The following is a 21,591-nucleotide window of genomic DNA, read 5'->3' on the forward strand; positions in this document are numbered from 1 at the left end:
TGCATATATGGATATTTACAGACAACCAAGCAAATTACTGTTAAATTATTCTTTTAATAACTGGTACATGTGTAATTATGAGCCCATTCTCTGATTTTGTATATCTGTGCTCTCTTTTAAAAATTATGGAATGAAACCACCTCAGGCATAATTCCTCTAAATTTTGAAATAATAGTTATTACTTTTACCTGCATGTAAGTTGCTTACCAACGGCTTAATAAAAATACCTTTTTTGATCAATTACTTGTTGCTGTTTAAAATGTTTGTTCTCAAATTCACGAATATGTTCCACACCGATTTCTTCACAGAAGCGGTGAAAAATATCATCTTCTACCTTTTAAATGATTTTAAAACAGGTTTAATAATTTTAGGAAACATATAGACAAATGCTTAAATATAAATTTTCCCCCTTACATTTTTGTGGATTAGGTCAAAAACTAATTCTACCAAACATTACTGTACTCTGAGGAGACAGTGCTTTCTCTTCCTTTAATTCCATAAACTATGTCCATCTATTTTCAAATTTCTTATTCAGAAAACCAATAAAGAAAGCTTGCAATTGGCCTTATTAAGTGTTTTGGCTTTATGAAGTGTTTAATATCAAATTGGAAAGATTTAGTCACTTACTTTAGTCACACCAAAATATAACATTCTATGTAAACAGAGAAAACATTCTTTCATATGAGTAATGTTATAGCATCTTAGACAGTATAAAAACAAGAGGAATAGAGCATAGAATTAAGAACCAAAAAGATTTGGAACGGGCCGGCCCGTGGCTCACTAGGGAGCGTGTGGTGCTGATGACACCAAGGCCATGGGTTCGTATCCCATATACGGATGGCCAGTTGGCTCACCTGGGAGAGAGTGGTGCTGACAACACCAAGTGAAGGGATAAGATCCCCTTACCAGTCATCTTTTTGGGGAAGAAAAAAAAACAGATTTGGAAAAACTAGAATGAGCTAAATCCAACAAAATAAAATTTAACTCAAATATTTTTAAAGCCCTACATGTAAGTATAATTGCAGGATGAGAGAGACCTGTCTTAACAGAAGGACATGTTAAAAACTTTTAGATTTTAGTTGAATGTACATTAAATATAAATGTGATAAGCTTGATGCAGTAGATCGATCCAATTAGCACAAGTAGATAATCCAAATCGTGGAAAGGTATATGCACAGCGTTATATGCATGATACTCTGTACTGATCAGAAAATATTTTGACATTATACTCTGTTCTGGGCATTGGCAAACAACAGAGCATCCAGAGGATGTATACCAAAACTGGCCTTAAGTCCACGGTAATGTGAAATTGATAAAAGAAATTAGGGATATTTAACCTGGAGAAGAGATAATTAATGAGCAACATGAGTCTGGTTTCAAATCACGTGATAAAAAGCAGAACTAAAAGCAATGGGTGCAAGTTACAGAGTGACGATATGACAAATAATTCTTGGAGGATCAGAGATACTCAACAGTGGAATAAGCTAAATTAGAAATTTCCTGACACTTTATAAGCACAGGCTAGGTAACCAAATTTGTCTTGCCCCAAGAGCCAAGCACCACTCCTGGCATTTAGTAGATGTTAGAAAAAAATAACTATTGAGTAAATGAGGAACCTTAAAAGATTATGTAAATGACAGTTCTCTACCCCCTGGTGTCAAGGACAGTGGGATAAAGGAAGAGACTTGAATTTTGACAATGGGCAAGGAGAGGTTGGATAGAAGGCAGTGTGCACTGGTCATTGTATCTTGAGATGAGCAATAGCGGTTCTCAAAAGATACAAGGAAATTAATTTGGCAAACCAATAAAACTTAGCTTACATGTTGTCTCTGATAGGGCATTGTTAACTAGCATCCTTTGCTTTAGCCCATATACAAGAAGTCCTAAATCTGGTGTCTGGTCTAGAACTATATTCTATATGTCATTCAATAATAAATATAACATTTATGACCTTATCGATCTTTTCTTGAAATTCTTTAATTCTTTGTTGTCTTTCTTTGATTCCTTCGCTCAACTTAGTACATTGAGACTCAATATTTTGTAGTTTACTTTGTAGCTGATATTGTTCCTAATAACAAAGGAGAAAACATTTTTAAACATGTATGAAAGGTGCCTTTTAGAATAAAAGAGGTATCCATGAGTTAAGAGGAATTCAAGTATAGTTGGATAACAAGATTAAGTACCATAAAAATAATTAAAGGACAATAATATAACCTCAATCATAAGGTAAAGTATCTAAAAAGTACATGATGCTATCTACAGAATCCCTGAAAGTCTGCTGTCGTTCTAATTTCCATTACATTTTGTGTAAGTCTGCAGTACCTGGTAAGAGGCAGCAAGGTGCTTCTTTTTAATCATCTCTAGTTCACGCTGTGAATATTTGAGTCGTGTTTGAGTTCCTTGTATGAGAGTCTGTATTTGTTTCAAATCTGTTTCCTTGCGGAGTGTCTTCCTTAAATCCTAAGAAAGAAGAGATATAAAAGAACATTTTACAGTAGAAAAGCACTTTCACTTTTCAAAGTAATAATTCACTGATTTTTTACATACAACCCCCCTCCTTCTGATAAGAGACCTGGCATTTAAGTACATCAGCCATCTGGAGTAACCAAGATGCCATACGAACTTTTCGAAAAACCAATACACATTCTAACAGGGAAGAGCTAGGTATGAAAAATGAAGAACATGGAGTGGACGTGTTCCCCTCGACACAGAGAAACGGCATCGGCAGGATGGCGTGACTCACTGCCTCACTTTTCATGCATCCTTGTCTTTTTACCTGCCTCCCCCATTCCCTCCTCCCTTCCCCCACCTTATTGCTAACACAAATTAACTCCCACGTATATGTTCTGTATTTTTACTCGAAGTCCTTAGAACATATAAGTATACGAAGTGTATATATATTCTCCTATCTGTGTTGGTTTTTCAGGCTTGTTTGCAAATTTAGAATCATATAGATAGTGCTTTTCTGCATTTTGCTTTTCTCACTCAATTACTCACAAAAGTCAACTGATAAAGCTCTAAATTGATTCTTTCAATGGTTGCATATTGTTCCAGAGTGTGACTGTACCAAAATTATTCAACTACTCTCTTACTAATGGGTATTTACTTTGTTTACAGGTTTTTGCCACCACAAACAATACTACAACATACCTGCATGTATACCCTCAAGTTCTGATGTTTTTATTTCCATTCAATAAATTCCCTGGGTGAAATTCATGGGTCAAAAGTTTTGTAAGGTATACCTGTTTCCCAATGTTTATCGCAGCACTCTTTACAATAGCCAAGAGTTGGAACCAGCAAAAATGTCCATCATCATATGAGTGGATACGGAAAATGTGATACATCTACACAATGAAATACTACTCAGCTATAAAAACGATTGAAATACTGCCATTTGCAACAACATGGATGGACCTTGAGAGAATTATATTAAGTGAAACAAGTCAGGCACAGAAAGAGAAATACCACATGTTCTCACTTATTGCTGGGAGCTAAAAATTAATATATAAATTCACACACACACACACACACACACACACACACACACACACACACACACACACACACAAACCGGGGGGGGGGAAGAAGATATAACAACCACAATTATTTGAAGTTGATACGACAAGCAAACAGAAAGGACATTGTTGGGGGAGGGGGGAGGGAGAAGGGAGGGAGGTTTTGGTGATGGGGAGCAATAATCAGCCACAATGTATATCGACAAAATAAAATTAAAAAAAAAAAAAAAAAAAAAAAAGATGACCGGTAAGGGGATCTTAGCCCTTGGCTTGGTGTTATCAGCACCACGCTCAGCCGGTGAGCTAACTGGCCATCCCTATATAGGATCCGAACCCGCGGCCTTGGTGTTATCAGCACCACACTCTCCTGAGTGAGCCACGGGCCAGCCCTAGTATTCACGTTTTTATTTTAATAGCTGATACTGAATTGCTTTCCCAAAAGCTGTAACAATTCGCATTTCTATAAATAATGTGAGTACTCTTTTCCTTACATCTCCACCAGCAATAAGAATTTTATACATATATTTACTTTTCCATGTCTTATTGATAGGCATAAAGTAATCTTAATTTGTATTCCCCTGAGTACTATGTTCTATATCAAACATTTCTTCATGTTTTCTGGCCATATAGATGTCTTCTTCATTGAACTATCTAACCCTATCCCTTGCCCAGGTGTTTCTATCACAATGTCTTTTTCATGTCAATTTGCAAAGAGTTCTTTAATAGGATACAGCCTATCGTCTTCATTTAAAACTTATGTACATTTTAAAACAACCAGGCAAATTGTACACAATTTGATCGCATTGAAATTCAAAACTTCTAGGAGCCGGCCCGTGGCTCACTCGGGAAAGTGCGGTGCTGATAACACCAAGGCCACGGGTTCAGATCCTATATAGGGATGGCCGGTTAGCTCACTGGCTGAGTGTGGTGCTGGAGTATGGTGCTGACAACACCAAGCCAAGGGTTAAGATCCCCTTACCAGTCATCTTTTTAAAAATAACAATAAAAATTATTTTACATTCATTTTTTAATCCATCTAGAATTTATGTGTGTCATAATATGGGGCACAAAATTACTTTGTGAGTACAGAAATAATTACTTTGTGGGCACAAAAATAATCTATCCTTTTACCTCTGAACTGAAATATCATCTTTGTTATATACAAAACTGTCAGATATACTGGGCTCTATTTCTGGAATTCCTAATTTTACTAATCTGTCCATTTCTATGCAAATACGGTATCAACTAGATTAAAATGGTTTCTCAGAGCATTCTGTGTGCTGACAGGGGAAGTCCTACCTCAATCTCTTTTATTATATATATATTTCTTACTAGTCTCAAGAAAATTCATGTGTAAGAACTGAAGATCATTTTATCAATTAAAAAATCCTTGGTACTATTTTAATTAAAATTGCATTCATGTTATATATTGAAGGTCTTCTAACCTATGAATATAGCATGTCTTTCAGTTGTTTTATGTCTTTCAATAAGATGTAGCTTTCTTTTTAAATTAAAAAAAATTTTTTCATTGTACATGTTTATGGGATAGTTTTTTGTTTCAATACATGCATATATTGTACAATGACCTAATCAGAATAGTTAGCATATCCACCACCTAAACATTTATTATTTCTTTGTGGTTATAACATTCAAGATCCTCTTTTCTGGCTATCATGAGATATACCATACAACATTATTAGCTATTGCCACCCTAGGGCACCAGAACTTATTCTTCCTATCTAACTGTAACTTTGTACCGGTCTGCCAACCTTTCCCCAGTCCCCTGTCCCCTCCCTTTGGTAACCACTATTCTACTCTCTATTTCTCTTCTTTTGTCTCTTTAGTTTTCTTAATTGACCCATGATAATTGCTTATATTTATGGAGTTACTGTTCCTTCATATTTACATTTATTCCTATTGTGAGCAGAATATTTTTTCCCTTTTTAGATGCAAAAATATAAACTATGCCTTTATATTCATAAGGGAAGTCAGTTGTTAGTTTTGTTTTTTGTACTATCTTTATAATTAATATTAAAGTTATATTATCTTTGTAAAATGAACTGGGAAGTTTCCATATTTTCCATCAGTTAGAATGGTTTACATAACATTAGAATTATATCACATAGACCTCAGCCAGCTCTCAACCCAGAGTCTTCTTTTTTTTAAAATTTGCGGTAAAATACACATAAAATTTAATATCTTTACCATTTTTATTTGTACAGTTTACTGTTTAAATATTGAATGTCCTGCAATAATCTCCAGAAAGCTTCATTTTGTAAAACTGTAACTCTAAGTCCGTTAAACTACTCATTCCCCATTCCCTCAGCCCACTGTACTCACATGTATATACCACATTTTTATCCATTCGTCCACTGATGGACACTTCTTGGCTTGCTCCTACCTTTTAGCTATTGTGAATAGTGCTGCTATGAACATGCGTGTACAAATATCCCTGAGACCCTGCTTCCCATTCTTATGGGTAGACACCGCAAAGTAGAATTGCTGGATCATTCTATTTTTGAGGAACCACCATACTATTTTCCACAGCAGCTGCACCATTTTATATTCCTTAAGTCTATTTTTCAGTGGTAGATCATCCAACTATTAGTGGCTTTAAATATATTGTTTTTTTCTTTCCTCCACACGAAAGCAGTGCAGGGTGATGCAACTGCCCAACAATAGCACCAACTCTCAGTTTCTTAGTACAACGGCTTTTATCTCATGCTTGCTTTTCTCTTGGTGCAAGATTGCTGCTGCAGCTCCAGGGCTCTTAAGTGTGTTCTAGGCAAGTAGAAGAAAATGCAAAAAGTAACACTAACACTTCCATATATATCTCACTTGCTAAAACTGTCACATGGCCTCCCCTTGCCACAAGGAAACTTGGGAAATCAACTGGTCTTGCTTTTCATGATTCTACAGTAGAGGCAGGCAAGGAAGGAAGAAATTGTGGATGGGGAATGAGCCAGCCAATTTCACTAATGCCTGCTACTGCATCAAATATCCCACATTTTTTCTGTCCAATCTTGGTAATTAATATTTTCTGAAAATAATTTCTTCCAGATTTTCAGTTTTTTGAACTATGTAGTTTTTTGCATCTAAGATTCTTTAAAGTTTTTTTAATTTTCTCATTCCTGATCACATAGGTTTGCTTCTAGCTTTTCTTTCCTTCATTAGGGTTTCAGAGTTTATCTATTTTATTAGTTGTTCAAAGGAAACAGCTTTTAGATTCATTTGTCCCTTTTCTGAGTTGTAATTAATTTCAACTTTGAAAAATAAAAAAAAGTCTTGTTATTTTGTGGTTGTTCTAATTTCTCAAGGTGAGTAATAAGTTCTCTTGTATTTCATCTTTCTTCTTTAATAATTAAGACATTTTACTCTTGATGTAGCTTTCACTGTGTCTCAAAAATAATGGTAAGGGACGGCCCGTGGCTCACTCTGGAGAGAGTGGTGCTGATACACCAAGGCCACGGGTTCGGATCCCATATAGGGATGGCCGGTTAGCTCACTGGCTGAGCGTGGTGCTGACAACACCAAGCCAATGGTTAAGATGCCCTTACCGGTCATCTTTAAAAATAATAAATAAAAATAAGAAAATAAAAAATAATAATGGTAGGAAGTATATTCATCATTTTCTAGACATTTTATAATTTGTCGCTTGATTACTTCTTGAAGTGCACTTGAAAACTACAAGTACACTTAATTTCTACGTTGTCAAAGACTTTTTTGGTCACTATTTCATTAAATTATGATCAAGGTGACCTATAAAAATGTCTACTGTTGAGGTTTCCATTGTGATCAGCATATGATCAGTTTCTCTAAGTGTTTCATGGGTATTGTTAATTATGCTTCACATTTATTGAGCACTTATCATTGTTCTCTGCAGGTTCTATCTATTAACCTACTTAATCCCCTTAACAAGGTTATGAAATAGGTGTATTATTATTCCCATTCTATTGATGAGGATACTAAAGCATAAAAGCCTGCGAGTAACTTCAAGTCATACCACTAAAATGTTTCATTATAAGTTTCATCTTTATTAAGAAGTATTCTCACTTGAAATATTTAGGTGCTGTGTGCTGCAAACTGGTTTATAATGGAGAGTTTTGTTTCTTATCACATAACATGTTTTTGTTCAATTCATTTAATAAATATGTATTGAAAGCGTACTATACGACACAAGGATTTTTAACTTTAAAGTTGACGTTGTCTGATATTCACTCCTTTGTTTTGTTTGTTTGCATTTATCAGGTGCTCATCCCATCATTTTCAACATTCAGTTCTAAGATGAATTCTTGTAAATGATATTTAGCTTTTTAACCTATGACAGTTTTGGTCTTTTAATGGGAGACTTAAATCCACTCATTTACCCAAATGACTGATATGCAAAAATTTTATACCTCCCCTCTTTTTGTTCTTTTCATTCATTTTTGTTGGTTTGCTATTTGTTCTTGTGTTTAACACTTTGGTTTCAACTCTGTCCCTCCCACCCCTCAAGATTCGATCTTTAGAATATTCTCATTTCCTTTCCTCACAGATGAAACTTTGGAACACATTTATATCTCTCTCCATTTCCAATACCTTGGTTTTGCTGCTCGTTTAACACTATTAATTTATTATAATTAGGTCTATTCTAATTCTTGTGGTGCTGAGAGTACTTTCTCTAGTATCTTTGTAACATGGAGTATATGGATGACGTTTTCTCTGAATTTGCTTATCTGCAGATTCCAACAAGGTATATTGTATCCTGGGTTATAGTCCTTTTACTTGTAGCTATTATTCCATAGTAGTATCCAGTTCTATAGCTTGATTTTTTTAAACCTATAATTTTTTTTCTTGCAAAGTGTGGGGGAGGGTAGTTTGGCACTGATTCTATAACCTACTAATTCTATAAACTAGGCATTCATGAATTACACCAAGATCTGCATCATTGTAGCCTTCTCTCACCAAACCTACATGGGACTGGGACTGAGTGTGTCCTTTCAATGGTATATTAAGGTTGCTTCTCAGATTAGAGAATTTTTTTAAAAATTTGTTTCCCCTTGTCTGTGTTTCTTTTGTGGGGGTCAAAACTATACTGAATCTCCTTAAGAATCCTTTACTTTTTCCTGTTGTTCAAGTTGTTGCCTGGCTCCTGGAACACTTCAGATGCTTTTACGTATTTCTTTGCCCAATGAGGATCAGGTTTGGGTATTAAAGCACCCTAAAGAACAGCAGTCCCACAAACTACTTGTTCAGCAAATAATTAGCTTCGTGGGATTCGAGAAAACCAGGCATACTCATATGGGACTAATGTTCAATTTACTTTTAGGATCCCCATGTCCTCATTCTTCCCCAGGTGCTCTTTACAGATGAAGAGGAAGAAGCTCTGCATCAGTTTTTCCGAGCAGCCTCCCCCAGAACCCAAGATATCATTCCCACCCAGCTGTCACTTGGTTCAGGTGAGTCACACAGGTTGGAAGTTAATATGGACATGGATAGAATGCAAGTCATTTCAAATTGCCAGCTTCTCACAACTTTCTCTGGGCCTAGGCCTAAATTTATAAAATTTCTAAAAGCTGTATATTTCTATACCTTAGACTAAAACATAAAATCTGGTCTTATGCTTACAGAAAAAGATTAAAACATGCTAAGTAACCTTGCCAAAAATCAAGTTATTGATTCAATCCTTGAGTTTTTGATTCAATCTTTCAATCAATCAAAAACTGGTAATTTGTACACAGAGAAGAAGAAAGCTAAATAGGAAAAATAAATTATCTGGAAGCATTCTATCAATTTACTATCTAAAGTTGACATTTCAAGTATGTGGGGGGGAATTACACTACTCAACAAATGATACTTCTATAAAATGACAAGTCAATTGGTAAAAATAAGGTTGGATCCCCAGTCATCAAAATAAATTCCAAAGGAATAAAAAAAATGTAAATGTTAAAAATGCAAAAGCACTAGAAACATTATTGAATTCCTCTTGTGAGCTTAAGAATTACATCTTTCTAAGCATGATATATTACAAAATTCAGAAATTATAACTGATTATTAAATTTGGTTACATAAAGATTAAAAACACATGTATGACAAGAGAGAATAAAGTCAAGCATCAAACAGATAACTAGGAATAAACTGTTGATACACAAACGACAAGAGTATCAAAAACACTAGGCTAAGTAAAGAAAGCATGGACAAAATCTACTTACTGTATGATTCCATTTAAATGAAAGCTTAGAAGAAGAAAAACTATGACAGAAAGATTTCGTTTACAGGGCCTAGAGGGCCTAGAGGAGGGGACTGACTGCAAAGGAGCAGAAAGGAATGTGGGGGGGATGTTGGTGATAGAAATGTTCTATGACATGGTTGTGGTTGTGGTTACATAATGACATACATTTGTCAAAATATATTCAATTACACATTTAAAATTGGTGACTGTTATTGTATGCTAATTATACCCCAATAAAGCCAATTAAAAAGTCAAACAGAAAATATTTGCAACAGAAGAGTATATGACTAAGAGGAGATTTACTTATACAAATAACATAAAATAGGTAATAAAAAAAAAACTAATAGAAAAATGTGTACAGAAAATAAACACACAGTTCTTCACAGAAGAAAAAATTACAAAGAACCAACAAATATACGAGATGTTCAACATGTTATAATTTAAGAAATGAATATCAAACTAGATTACAGTTTTCTATCAATCAAATTGACAAAGATTAAAATATTTACTAATACCCAGTGCTGCAATCTAGGGCCATGCACGCCCTACTACAAGTTTTCTTTTGATGAGAATTTAGCAATATCTATCAACATTTTACTTATTTATATTTTTGGTGGCTAACTTGTACAAGGATAGAACCCTTGCCCTGCTGTTATAATGCTACACTCTAACCACCTGAGCTCATCGGCCAACTGTCTATCAACATTTTAAGTACACGTATTCTTAGACCCAGAAATTCCACTTATAGAAATTCATCTCAGAGATATAGTTATACAAATAAAAACATAATACCAACATGCATTTATAGAATGCTTCATAAGCCAGGAATTGTGTTAAGTATTTTATCTGAGTTATTTGATTTATTCCTTATAATAACACTAAATGGTAGCTACTTTTATTATCCCCATTTTACGGATGGGGAAACTAAGGTACAAAGAGGTTAGGTAACTTGCCCAGGGTCACGCCACTACTACGTGGCAGTCAAGATTCAAACCCAGGCAGCTTGGCTATAGAATTTACTCTTAGGTACTATGTTATTCTCCATCTGTAAAGAATGTTTAATGTTGCACCATTTGTAACAGCAAAATACAAATCAATAAGAGACTGGTTAAATATAACCCCATAATAAAATATCAGGCAGAATTCATTAAAAAATAAAGTAACTTTCTATATGTGAAAATAAAAACATGTCATTTTATGGTATTAAATTAAAAAGCTTGCTGTGAACACTACTTTAGCAAAAATCCATTTTAAAACAAAGAAAATTAGAAAAATAATACATATACTTGCATATACAGAGAACACTTCAGGAGGCTAAGCATCAAACTATGTTTAGAAAATACCACTGAGATACAAGGATGGGTAAGGGAAAGATTTTTATTGCATTCTGCATTATTTGAATATTTTAAAATTATAGGCATGGTACTGTTACTACCAAAAAAGAACCCCAAGACCCAACCTGGTTTAAAAACACACTAGCTTATTCTACTAGTATTTTATAACTTTTATGACATGGATTTACCTTCAGTTCTTGGATTAGCTGGCTTCTTCTTTCTCTTAGATTCGTTAACTCTTTCTCGTCCCAGCATCTAGCCTTGTATTTTAAATCACTTGACCCTCCAGAGATCACCCCAGATTTTAAAAATAATGTTCCATCAAGAGCCACTGTCTGAAAATTAAAAATATTTCACCTTGAAAAAATGTACATAAAGAAGATAAAAAGAAGGACATAATGTAGCAATTTGTACAGCTGAAAATTTGAAGATGAGAAAAACCACTTACTATACTTTACTAATAAAATATGTAGTTCATGAAGTGACACCAACCAAGAAACAAACCACAAATCCAAAACCCTATTCACTAAGGCCCAAAGTAATTCTAGGCAACAAATTAACAGCAATTATAAAGGTTCAAACTAAGTTGAACATCAGTTCCAAACACATTCAACACTGGGAAGCAAAAACTAAGAATATTTACATTTAGTATCAAATAGTTTGCATTACATAGTCCTGTATCTTGAGGAATCTTGTCATATATGTTAATGGCATATTTTGAAAATAGCCTTAATAATATTAGGATACCAAAAACATCACTCTCTCCAAAATGGATGTGAAAATGGAACCAAGAAAAAAAAATAAATGGGGACAAGGTATATAATACAGCCTGAAATTTATAGTCCTGTTAGTAAGCATGTGCGTTATGGAGTAAGTGAAAGGCTCCACTGCTTCCCTGCTTCTAAATTGTTCTCAATAAAGCATATTTTACCTCTACACTGTGTGTACTAGTAATGTGTATGTCAATGTCTCTAATATGACAACCTTCAAAGTCCTTGTGTGTGTGGTCCAAGATGATTCGTAGAGTTTCAGCCATAGTGTCTGTGTTTCAAGAAAGAAGACAGGAAGGGAGAGTCAGGGTAAAAGGGTCCTATAAGGAAGCTTTCCTGGCAGGCCCAGCAATGACTACCGTTTACATCCAGTGGCTACACCTAGATTGCTACACAATGAAATCAAGATCCGTGAGTAAGGGAGAAGTAGAGAGAAATATTAAGTAGGCAGTTGTCTCTGACACAGACAGGAGGTAGCCAGGGAAAGGGCAGTGGTGGCATGCTGGCGGGAGAGGTATGAATGCATAAAATGGATTGTGCATGAGTGTGCACGTGTCACAAGGATGGGATGGGGAAAGAAGGAATATAAAAGGGTTTGGAATTCCTGGATGAGTTAAGGAACAACTTACAGACGAGGCTAGTAGACAGGCCAGATCTTTGTAAGCCATCTAAGAATGTGTGTGGAATTCCATTGAGGACTAGAGGAGCTTATAGAGAGAGCTGAGGAGGACTGGCTGTGAACACTCTGACACCGAACAGAAAGAGAGAAATGTCAGAAAGGAGACTTAGATAGACCATTCTGGCAATTATTTGGAAAATGCATTGGTCCAGCAAGGCCAGAGATGATGGTATAAATTCAGCCAATAGTACTGAGGGTAAAGAAAAGGAAAAAAGATTTAAGAAATATCTAGGATACATTATAAGAAGAGCCTGGGGATTGTTTGGAAGTAGAGGTTAGGAAAGACTCCCTGGGGAAGGAGAGTCTTTGTTTGGCTAGAACAGTATTATCAAGAATTGAGTTGAAGAATACAGAAGAGAGATCAAGATTTAGAAAAGAGAACAGGAATTTCATTTTAGACATACTGATTATATAGCACTTGTGGGCTAGTATTTTACTTACTTATAATGTGGGCCTTGGCTATTTTGTTAAAGAATTTAATTCTTATAGATTACAAAAAAATTATAACATGTTAATATACAATCAGACAACTACAAATATTAATTAAAATAAATGTAAGAAATTATACTAGGTGGAAAAAGAACAAAGTATAACTAATAATTTAGAATACTATAATGACTAAATTCTAATATTATAACCACTAAATTCAATTAAATAAGAAAAAGATAAAATATTCAATACATGATATTGGGGCAAGTAATTAAACATTTAGGGGAAAAAAGCTAATACCCACATCTAACAAGGCACATCAAAATAAGTTCCAGACAAGGGCCGGCCCATGGCTCACTCGGGAGAGTGTGGTGCTGATAACACCAAGGCCACGGGTTCGGATCCCTATATAGCGATGGCTGGTTAGCTCACTTGGGAGAGCGTGGTGCTGACAACACCAAGTCAAGGGTTAAGATCCCCTTACTGGTCATCTTCTAAAAAAAAATTTTTAAATAAAAGATAAATAAATAAATTCCAGACAGACTAAAATTAAAATATAAAAGTGAGACCATTGAAGGAAAGTAAACTTATGTAAATATATATTTAATCTCATAGTAAAGACCCAGTTATATATAAAAAATAACACTTACAAATATAGTTGATTAGAAAATAACATATTAACATATATACTATAATACTCATTAGTAGTTCTCTATAGAGTATGGTTACCAGATATGGCAAATAAAAATACAGGATGCCCAGCTAAATTTGAATTTCAGATAAACAAATAATTTTTTTGCATATGTATGTCCAAATGTTTTACTTGGCAACTATCTTAGGGGGTGAGTTGTGTTTTTTTTTCTTTTTGAGCTTCTGTTTTCCAAAGTTTTCTAAATTGAACATTTATTAACTTGTATTTCTGATGTATAACAACCAAATTATAACAGAAAATAAAATCTATGGGAGCTTTCTTGTAGAGAAGAGAGAGAAAAATATCTAGAATTTTGAGCTAATAAGAATCTGCCAAAATAAACATAAGTTCTGGTGCCTACTCTCTCTTCCCAACTGTGATACATGGGCAAGTCAATTTTGCATCTTTAAACAGGGTGTACAATGATTTTCTGAAGTTCTTTTTACTTTATTGCTGCAGTGGCTGATGCTATTTTTACTGCAACTATTCACTATTGAACAGCACATGCACTGACACAATGCTTTTATGTCATTTTGATTTGATGTAGTTATTATTTCCATTTAAAAAAATGGGGCCTGCCCCATCAAAAAACCAACGAGAGTCTGCACAGAAATGGAAAAGACAACCTTATCTTTCATATGGAAAAACAAAAGACCCCAAATAACCAAAGCAATCCTGAGCAAAAAAAAAAAAAAAAAGAAAAAAAGAAAAAACAAAGCTGGAGACATAACCCTGCCGGACTTCAAATTATACTATAAAGCTGTTGTAACCAAAGCAACATGTTACTGGTGTAAAAATAGACATTCAGACCAGTGGAGTAGAATAGAGAACCCAGAAATTACTCTTCAGGCTTATAGCCATCTGATATTAGAAAAAGGCAACAAAAATCTACATTGGGGAAAAGACTGCCTCTTCAAGAAGTGGTGCTGGGAAAAGTGGATATCCACATGCAGAAGAATGAAACTAGATATGCATCTCTCACCATACACTAAAACCAACTCAAAATGGATTAAAGAATTGGTAGAAAACCCAAAACTGTACAAGTACTAAGGGAAAATATAGGTGAAATATTTCAGCAGTTAGGTCAGGGCACAGGCTTTATGAACATGAGCCCAAAAGCACAAGCAGCAAAAGAAAAAATAAACAAATGGGAATATATCAAACTGAAAAGTTTCTGCACAGCAAAAGAAACAACCAACAGAATGAAAGGACAACCTACGGTGTGGGAGAAAATTTTTGCCAACTATGCACCCGACAAGGGACTAATACCCAGAATATACATAGAACTCAAGCAATTATACAGTAAAAAAATAAATGACTCAATTAAAAAATGGGCAAAGGAGCTGAATAGACATTTTTCAAAGGAAGACATACAAATAGCCAACAGATACATGAAAAAATGCTCAACATCACTAGTCATCAGGGAAATGCAAATTAAAACCACCTTGAGATACCACCTCACTCCAGTTAGACTGCCTATGATCAAAAAGACAGTCAATAACAAATGCTGGCAGCTATGGAGAGAAGGGAACACTACTGCACTGTTGGCAGGAATGTAAATTAGTACCACCACTTTGGAAAACAATTTGGAGGTTTCTCAAACAACTACAGATAGATCTTCCATATAATCCAGCAGTACCTATTCTGGGTACATATCCAGAGGAATGGAAATCATCATGTCGAAGAGACACCTGCACTACCATGTTTATTGCAGCTCTGTTTACAATAGCCAAGGAGGGAAGTTGGGGGGATAATTGGAAGGGGACAAAGGGGACAAAAGCAATTTCTGGTAACGGGTATGTCCCCATATGAATCTGCCCACATCATGGGCAGGAGGGGAGACAATCAGCTTTGTATCTCATGAATATTCTAAATAAATTAAAATAAATACATAGATTAGATAGATAGATAGATAGATAGATAGATAGATAGATAGATAGATAGATAGATAGATAAAGAAATAAATAAATGGAGCTTGCTTAAAGATATTAAGTGACTTCCCTAAAGCCATACACAGGGGCTACAGTCCAAGTCAGTCAAACATCTAAGTCCATGTTCTTAACTACTATGTTATACATCTCCTTCAAATCTAATAATGAAGTAGGCCACAATTCATAGAATTATGAATCAGGTTTTTTCAGGAGTTTTTCGGTATATAAAAATTTATTTCTTCTAAATGTTCATGTAGTCTCATATAACCTTTCATTTGATTTACAGTCAAACTACTATTCCCGAAAAACAATTTTCCCCTAGACTGCAGTTTCCTTAATATATAGTTCACATGAATTGCTCAGTGCCATAATCCCTGCATATCTTGGGGGTTACATTCTGAAAAATACCTTGGCTGGCACAACTGGATCTCATATAAAATAAGGAGTTGAGGAAATTTTTAAATAGCTTCACATAGAAGTTCCAGAGGGCATGGGCCTGCAAAAAGAATGAATTCTTTGGCATTAAAAACTTGTTCTGTAGGATAACCAACCATTTCCTGAACCAACTTCAATTGTTTCAAGAAATATTGTTCCCAAGTTATAGGATGGTGTAGTAGATTCTCCTACAATTTTTGTGTTATGCAAATTATAATGTAGTTTTTTTAAGTTGTCTTTTATTGGTCTGCAAAATAATATACTTGAACATTTTATTTCTGAATGGGTAAGATATTCACATAGTTCAAAATTTAAAAGATATGAGAGTATAGAGTGAAAAATGTCCCTGGCATTCATGGCCACAAACACCCATTACCATCCCTAGACGTAATCAATGCTGTCAATTTCTTAAGTATTCTCCCAGAAATATTTTTGCATATAGAAACAAATACATGCATAAATTTCCTCTTTCCCCATTTTTACACAAATAGTAATATACTACGTGCTAGTCTACACATTATTTTTTAACTGAATATATCTTGGAGGTTGTCTCATACTTGCACATACATGAAGAGCAATCATTCTTCTTTAAGGTTGCATAGTATTGCATTCTATGAATGTATTCTTATTTTATTGAACTAGTCTTGTATAGGTCTTTGTGTTGATCCCCGCTTTTCCCATTACACACAATGGTTCAATGAATAAACCTTGTGCACACATCATTTCATACAATGTAAATTTACCTATATGTAAAGTTCCTAAAAAGTACAACTTCTAGGAATTACACTTCACAGAGCTGGTAGCAATTTATACTCTCAGCAGTGAAGGCAAGGCGTCTTTCCCCATAAAATATTATCAAACTTTTTGATGCTGGTCAAACTGACAGTTGAAAATAGTAACTTCAGTGTAGTTTTAATGGGTATTTCCAATGTTACAAGTGAGGTTAAGTTTTTATGTTTAAGAGCAATTATTATAATTCCTTTTATGAAAACAAGTTTGTTCATATCTTTTGTCCATTTTCCCACTGTATTATTGTTCTTTCCCCTTGATTTGTAGGAAAATTTGTTATTTATTATGAGTCGCAAATACTTCCCCCAGTTTCCCATTTTCTTTTTTATTTTGTTTGTGATAGTTTTTGCCATGTAGGAATTCTTTATGTTAGGTGAATTTATCCATCTTTTATAGCTTTTGGGTTTTTGGTCACATTGTAAAGGCATTCCTGTCTCTGAGATTAAGAAAAAGTTTGCACGGTTTCTCTTAAAACTTTTATGGTTTTATTTCTTACATTGACATTTCTAATCTATCTGGGACTTATTCTGATATAAGGTATGAGGTTTAAATTCAACTATATTTTATACCAGATTGTACATATTAAAGTGGTACCCTGTACTTTTATTTGCTCTGTATAATGTGTAAAAATTTTAAAAAATGATCTTTTTGCAAATTATTCAGCTACTTCATGACATTTTTTTGCTCCATCGTGTTAAGACGGTAAAACATAAATATGTCTTTCTATATATATTTTTAAATGACAAACAACCAGTCTATGGGAAAAGGAAGCAAATAATTGTTGTGTCTCTGTTTAAGGGGAGTGAATGGGATAATTAAACATATATAAAGTGATTCTAGGTTTTGAGATTTTGGTACATAAATTTTTTAAATATTTAAAAATTGGGTTATCACAAAAATATGGTAATAAAACTGTAGCTAGCAGAATTGCTGTAACTTATATTATGTAGTTTGTAGATATGTATATAGTTTATATATACTATAGTTTATAAATACACCAAAACATTTTGTGATATCACTTGCAAATGTTTGAATAAAGAAAATTCTAAAACATAATTTCAAGTTTATGGAAAACCAAAAACACAAATTGCAGATGTCAGATGATTTCTAGGAAAATGTGACGTCTATCCAATTGTTTTACCCAACCTAAAACACAGAAAATTCTCTAAAAGTTCCTGGAATATAGTTACGATACAAATAAGACAAATACAACACTAAAATTTTGAAAGAATGATAAGAACAAGATACAATCTAAAGGGTAAAGCTTGTCATTGTGAACAAGCTAGAAACCATATTTGTTAAGTAAAAGAATAAACAGTCTTAATGTGACTATTAAATTTATTAAATTTACCGTACAAATCTTCAAAAGTCAATTTTACAATTATAAAAGTCAATCTTAGTTAAAGAGGTCGCAAAACAAGGAAGAGACTTTTTTTTTTTCTCTTAAAGATGACAGGTAAGGGGATGTTAACCTTTGACTTGGTGTTGTCAGGACCTCGCTCTCCCAAGTGATCTAACCGGCCATCCCTATATAGGGATCTGGACCCGTGGCCTTGGTGTTATCAGCACCACAGTCTCCCAAGTGAGCCACGGGCTGGCCCAGGAAGACACCTTAATAGTTCACTTGTTTTCCCTGCTTAAATTTAATATGGAGAAATCAATGGCAGTAATTACTAAGAGACAGTAATGTCCTTGTTATTAAGATTATTATTGATAGCAACACCAAATGCATGAAAAGTTAATCATGTTAGATAAATTTAACACTGGAAATTCTTATATCTCATAAGAATAGCCTGTTTGCAATTCTGGACATTCCAGATTAAATGTGTTAATTGACTAGTAAACAATAAAACGACTATCATTTGAGAGTTATTTTCCAGGCACTATAATAGCTTTTTGCATGTTATTACTTAACTTAATCCTCATAACCACAGGAAATAGGTACTATCATCTCACCAATATTAGCTGAGAAAACTAAAATTAAAGGTTTAGAAACTTGCCTAAAGTCACGTAATTACTAAGTAGCATCACTGGTCTTATTTCAGAGCTTATGCCCTTAGCACTATGTTACACTTCATCACAAATGTAGTTAAAACCAAAAAAAAAGTGACCTAATTTGAGAAATTTAACATTGCTCAACTAAATACAAACTCTATTCAACTGAGACCGAAACAATATTTATTTTTAAAACCTAAATTATTCCCTTGAGAGACATGTATTCAGTAATCTCATTTCAATTGCGCGTTCATTACATTCAAATGTGTTAAACCTTGAATGTGTAAAAGGCGGTATCTCCATTCAGCTACGGAAGAATTAACCCAGAATGAAAATAAGCACCTAAAATCTTTTCTGGTATTCAAAAACACACGTACCATATAGGTACCTGCAGGGAAAATCTGAGGTTCAGCAAATACATTTACTCCGTATAAAGTAAAAAAATAATAATAATAACTTCTTTAAGATATAATTACAATAAATCTATTTTCCAAAATAAAATTTCTGATGTTGGGTCTGCTACAGAAGTTAATTTTTTAAAAACTCAACTGAATATTACGAAAACTAATGAAGCCATAACCACGTTAGGTCTCATGCTGGTTTTCCTTATAATAGAGAACATATGAAAGCACATATATATATATATATATTTGTTTGTGGAATATTAGTCTTATAAATACTGCTTCAGTTTATCCAAAAGTACAATCCAGTACAACCCATTTCTTACTTTCCGTCTTTCAGGTCCATCGAATGCTATATGCCTGGCTTCTTCCACAGTCTCACAGACAAGGCCATTTCCACACACAAATTGAATCACTTTCTTGATCTGAGGAAACTGAGTCCTTATGACATCAATCACCATTTTACAGCCTTTAATCTCCCTTAATCTTTCATTGATTGGCTTGACCTAAAAGGTTTAAAAAATACTTGGTATATTAGATACACTAAAACTAAAACCAAATGATCATTACATTCTTTCTCACAAAACATATATAGGTGTGACAGCAAATGACAAATAGTGTGCACTTACATATAATAAAAGTTTGACAAGAACATTGTGAACTATATCCCACCATTGGCTCATGTAATATTAAAAATAAACCACGAAAAACCAGAAGACTTAATTTCCAGATTCAACTCTGTCACTAACTAGTTGGGACAAAACAATGCATGAGAAGTGCACTATGCTCTCAACAACATGACACCTAGCAGAAAATAATTTCCTTTTAGATATGTGTCAAAAGAGAGGTACAATACTACATAACTTAAAAAAACAATTTAGGATTAAATGATCAGGATAGGCTACAGACCTTCTTAGTCATGACTCTTAGGTTGGGTCCACAGAAAGATCAAAAAATATCTACAATGTATTAATGAAAACCTGCAAGTAAGTTATCTCACTTTTGTGTAACAAAGCAAAACAAAGCAAAAATGCTATGTATGACCAAAATGTGTAAACGTTTGCGTGTGTTATATACATACACACATACACATCAGGATATATACTTAGGAATACACATTTGCATAAATTGAGTGTATGGGAGCAATCTAAAGTAGTTATTATTAAGGAAATGGGCACTGAAAAGGGATAAGAATATTCCCTTTATATATTTGATATAGTTCAATATGAGATTTTTTTAAAAAGGAGTTTACCTTAAAAAAATCTCAAGTGAGGAATAAGTAAAAGAGGATTTTAACAGGCAGATGAATTAGGGCTAAGAAGTTTTAGGAGGTAGAAGGTATAAGCAAAATTTTATTAGTACAATGGGCAGCTGGCACTTGCTGAGCCCCTCCTCTGTGCAGACACTGTGCCAGGTGGTTTACCTGTAATGATTCCTTGCAATAATCCAATAAGGTAAGAATTAATTCTTCTACTTCATAGATGAAGAAACTGATGCCCAGAAAAATTATGAACAAATTAGTGAGAGCAAATTAGAAGTAGGGCTGAGATGTAAACTCAGGGCACTCCAACTCTAAGGCATGGGCTGTTAACCACTATGCACACTGCCTGCAGTTCAGGGTCTTGACTGCCAGATCAAATAGAACATTATCTTTGGTAGGCAATAAAAAATCACAAAGGACATCAATTATGATCTGATAGAGTTTCTGCTTCAGGAATTTAGACCCTGGATATGGGAACATATCTCAACACATACCTCAAGCCTCAAAATTTAGCCTGCCCCACCAAGAGCTGACACACTGGACCAAATATTCACAATAGAGACTGAGCTGACATTTCACCAACAGACCATACATCCTATTAATCTCCTATCTAGATGGTCCCTAACTTACGATGGTTCAAGGTATGACCGTTTGACTTTATGATGCTATGAAAATGATATACATTCAGTAGAAACCGTACTTCAAATTTTGAATTTCAGTCTTTCCCTGGCCTAGTGGTGTGTGGTGTGGTGCTCTCGTGATGCTGGCAGGGGTAGCAAACCGCAGCTCTCAGCCAGCCACGTGATCAAGAGTAAACAGCCGACACCCTGCAGCGCACCGTGTTGCTAAGCTATGAGGTTTGGTAGGTTAGGTGCATTAAATGCATTGTCAACGGATGATATTCTCAACTCACGATGGGTATACCGTGACATAAAGCAATGGTCAAGTTAAGGAGCGTTTCTATTTTGCTACAGAACAAAATACATTGCTGGATAGTATGCCGAGTGGTGTACTGCTAGAGCAATGACATCAGAGTCACCAAGATAGAATTATGACAAAACTAGATTAGGAAAAAAATGATGCGATATCAAGAAAGATAGCAGCTACTTGATATTATTCTTTGCCTGCCACTACATTAACACAGCCATGC

General features: G+C 34.4%; 1 protein-coding gene across 1 annotated transcript in view; it reads right to left on the reverse strand.

Moving 5' to 3' along the window:
- Positions 1 to 21,591, reverse strand: part of LOC134368541 (structural maintenance of chromosomes protein 1B-like) — a 74,974-nt gene that overhangs the window by 26,078 nt on the left and 27,305 nt on the right. The window contains exons 11-15 of the mRNA XM_063084977.1: positions 19,507 to 19,686; positions 11,249 to 11,395; positions 2,323 to 2,460; positions 1,952 to 2,068; positions 228 to 334 (exon numbers count right to left, since the gene is read on the reverse strand). Of these exons, the coding sequence (XP_062941047.1) occupies positions 228 to 334; positions 1,952 to 2,068; positions 2,323 to 2,460; positions 11,249 to 11,395; positions 19,507 to 19,686 (689 nt within the window). The remainder of the gene's footprint in view (positions 1 to 227; positions 335 to 1,951; positions 2,069 to 2,322; positions 2,461 to 11,248; positions 11,396 to 19,506; positions 19,687 to 21,591) is intronic.

Source organism: Cynocephalus volans, chromosome X (assembly GCF_027409185.1).
Source record: "Cynocephalus volans isolate mCynVol1 chromosome X, mCynVol1.pri, whole genome shotgun sequence".
NCBI classification, from domain to species: domain Eukaryota; kingdom Metazoa; phylum Chordata; class Mammalia; order Dermoptera; family Cynocephalidae; genus Cynocephalus; species Cynocephalus volans.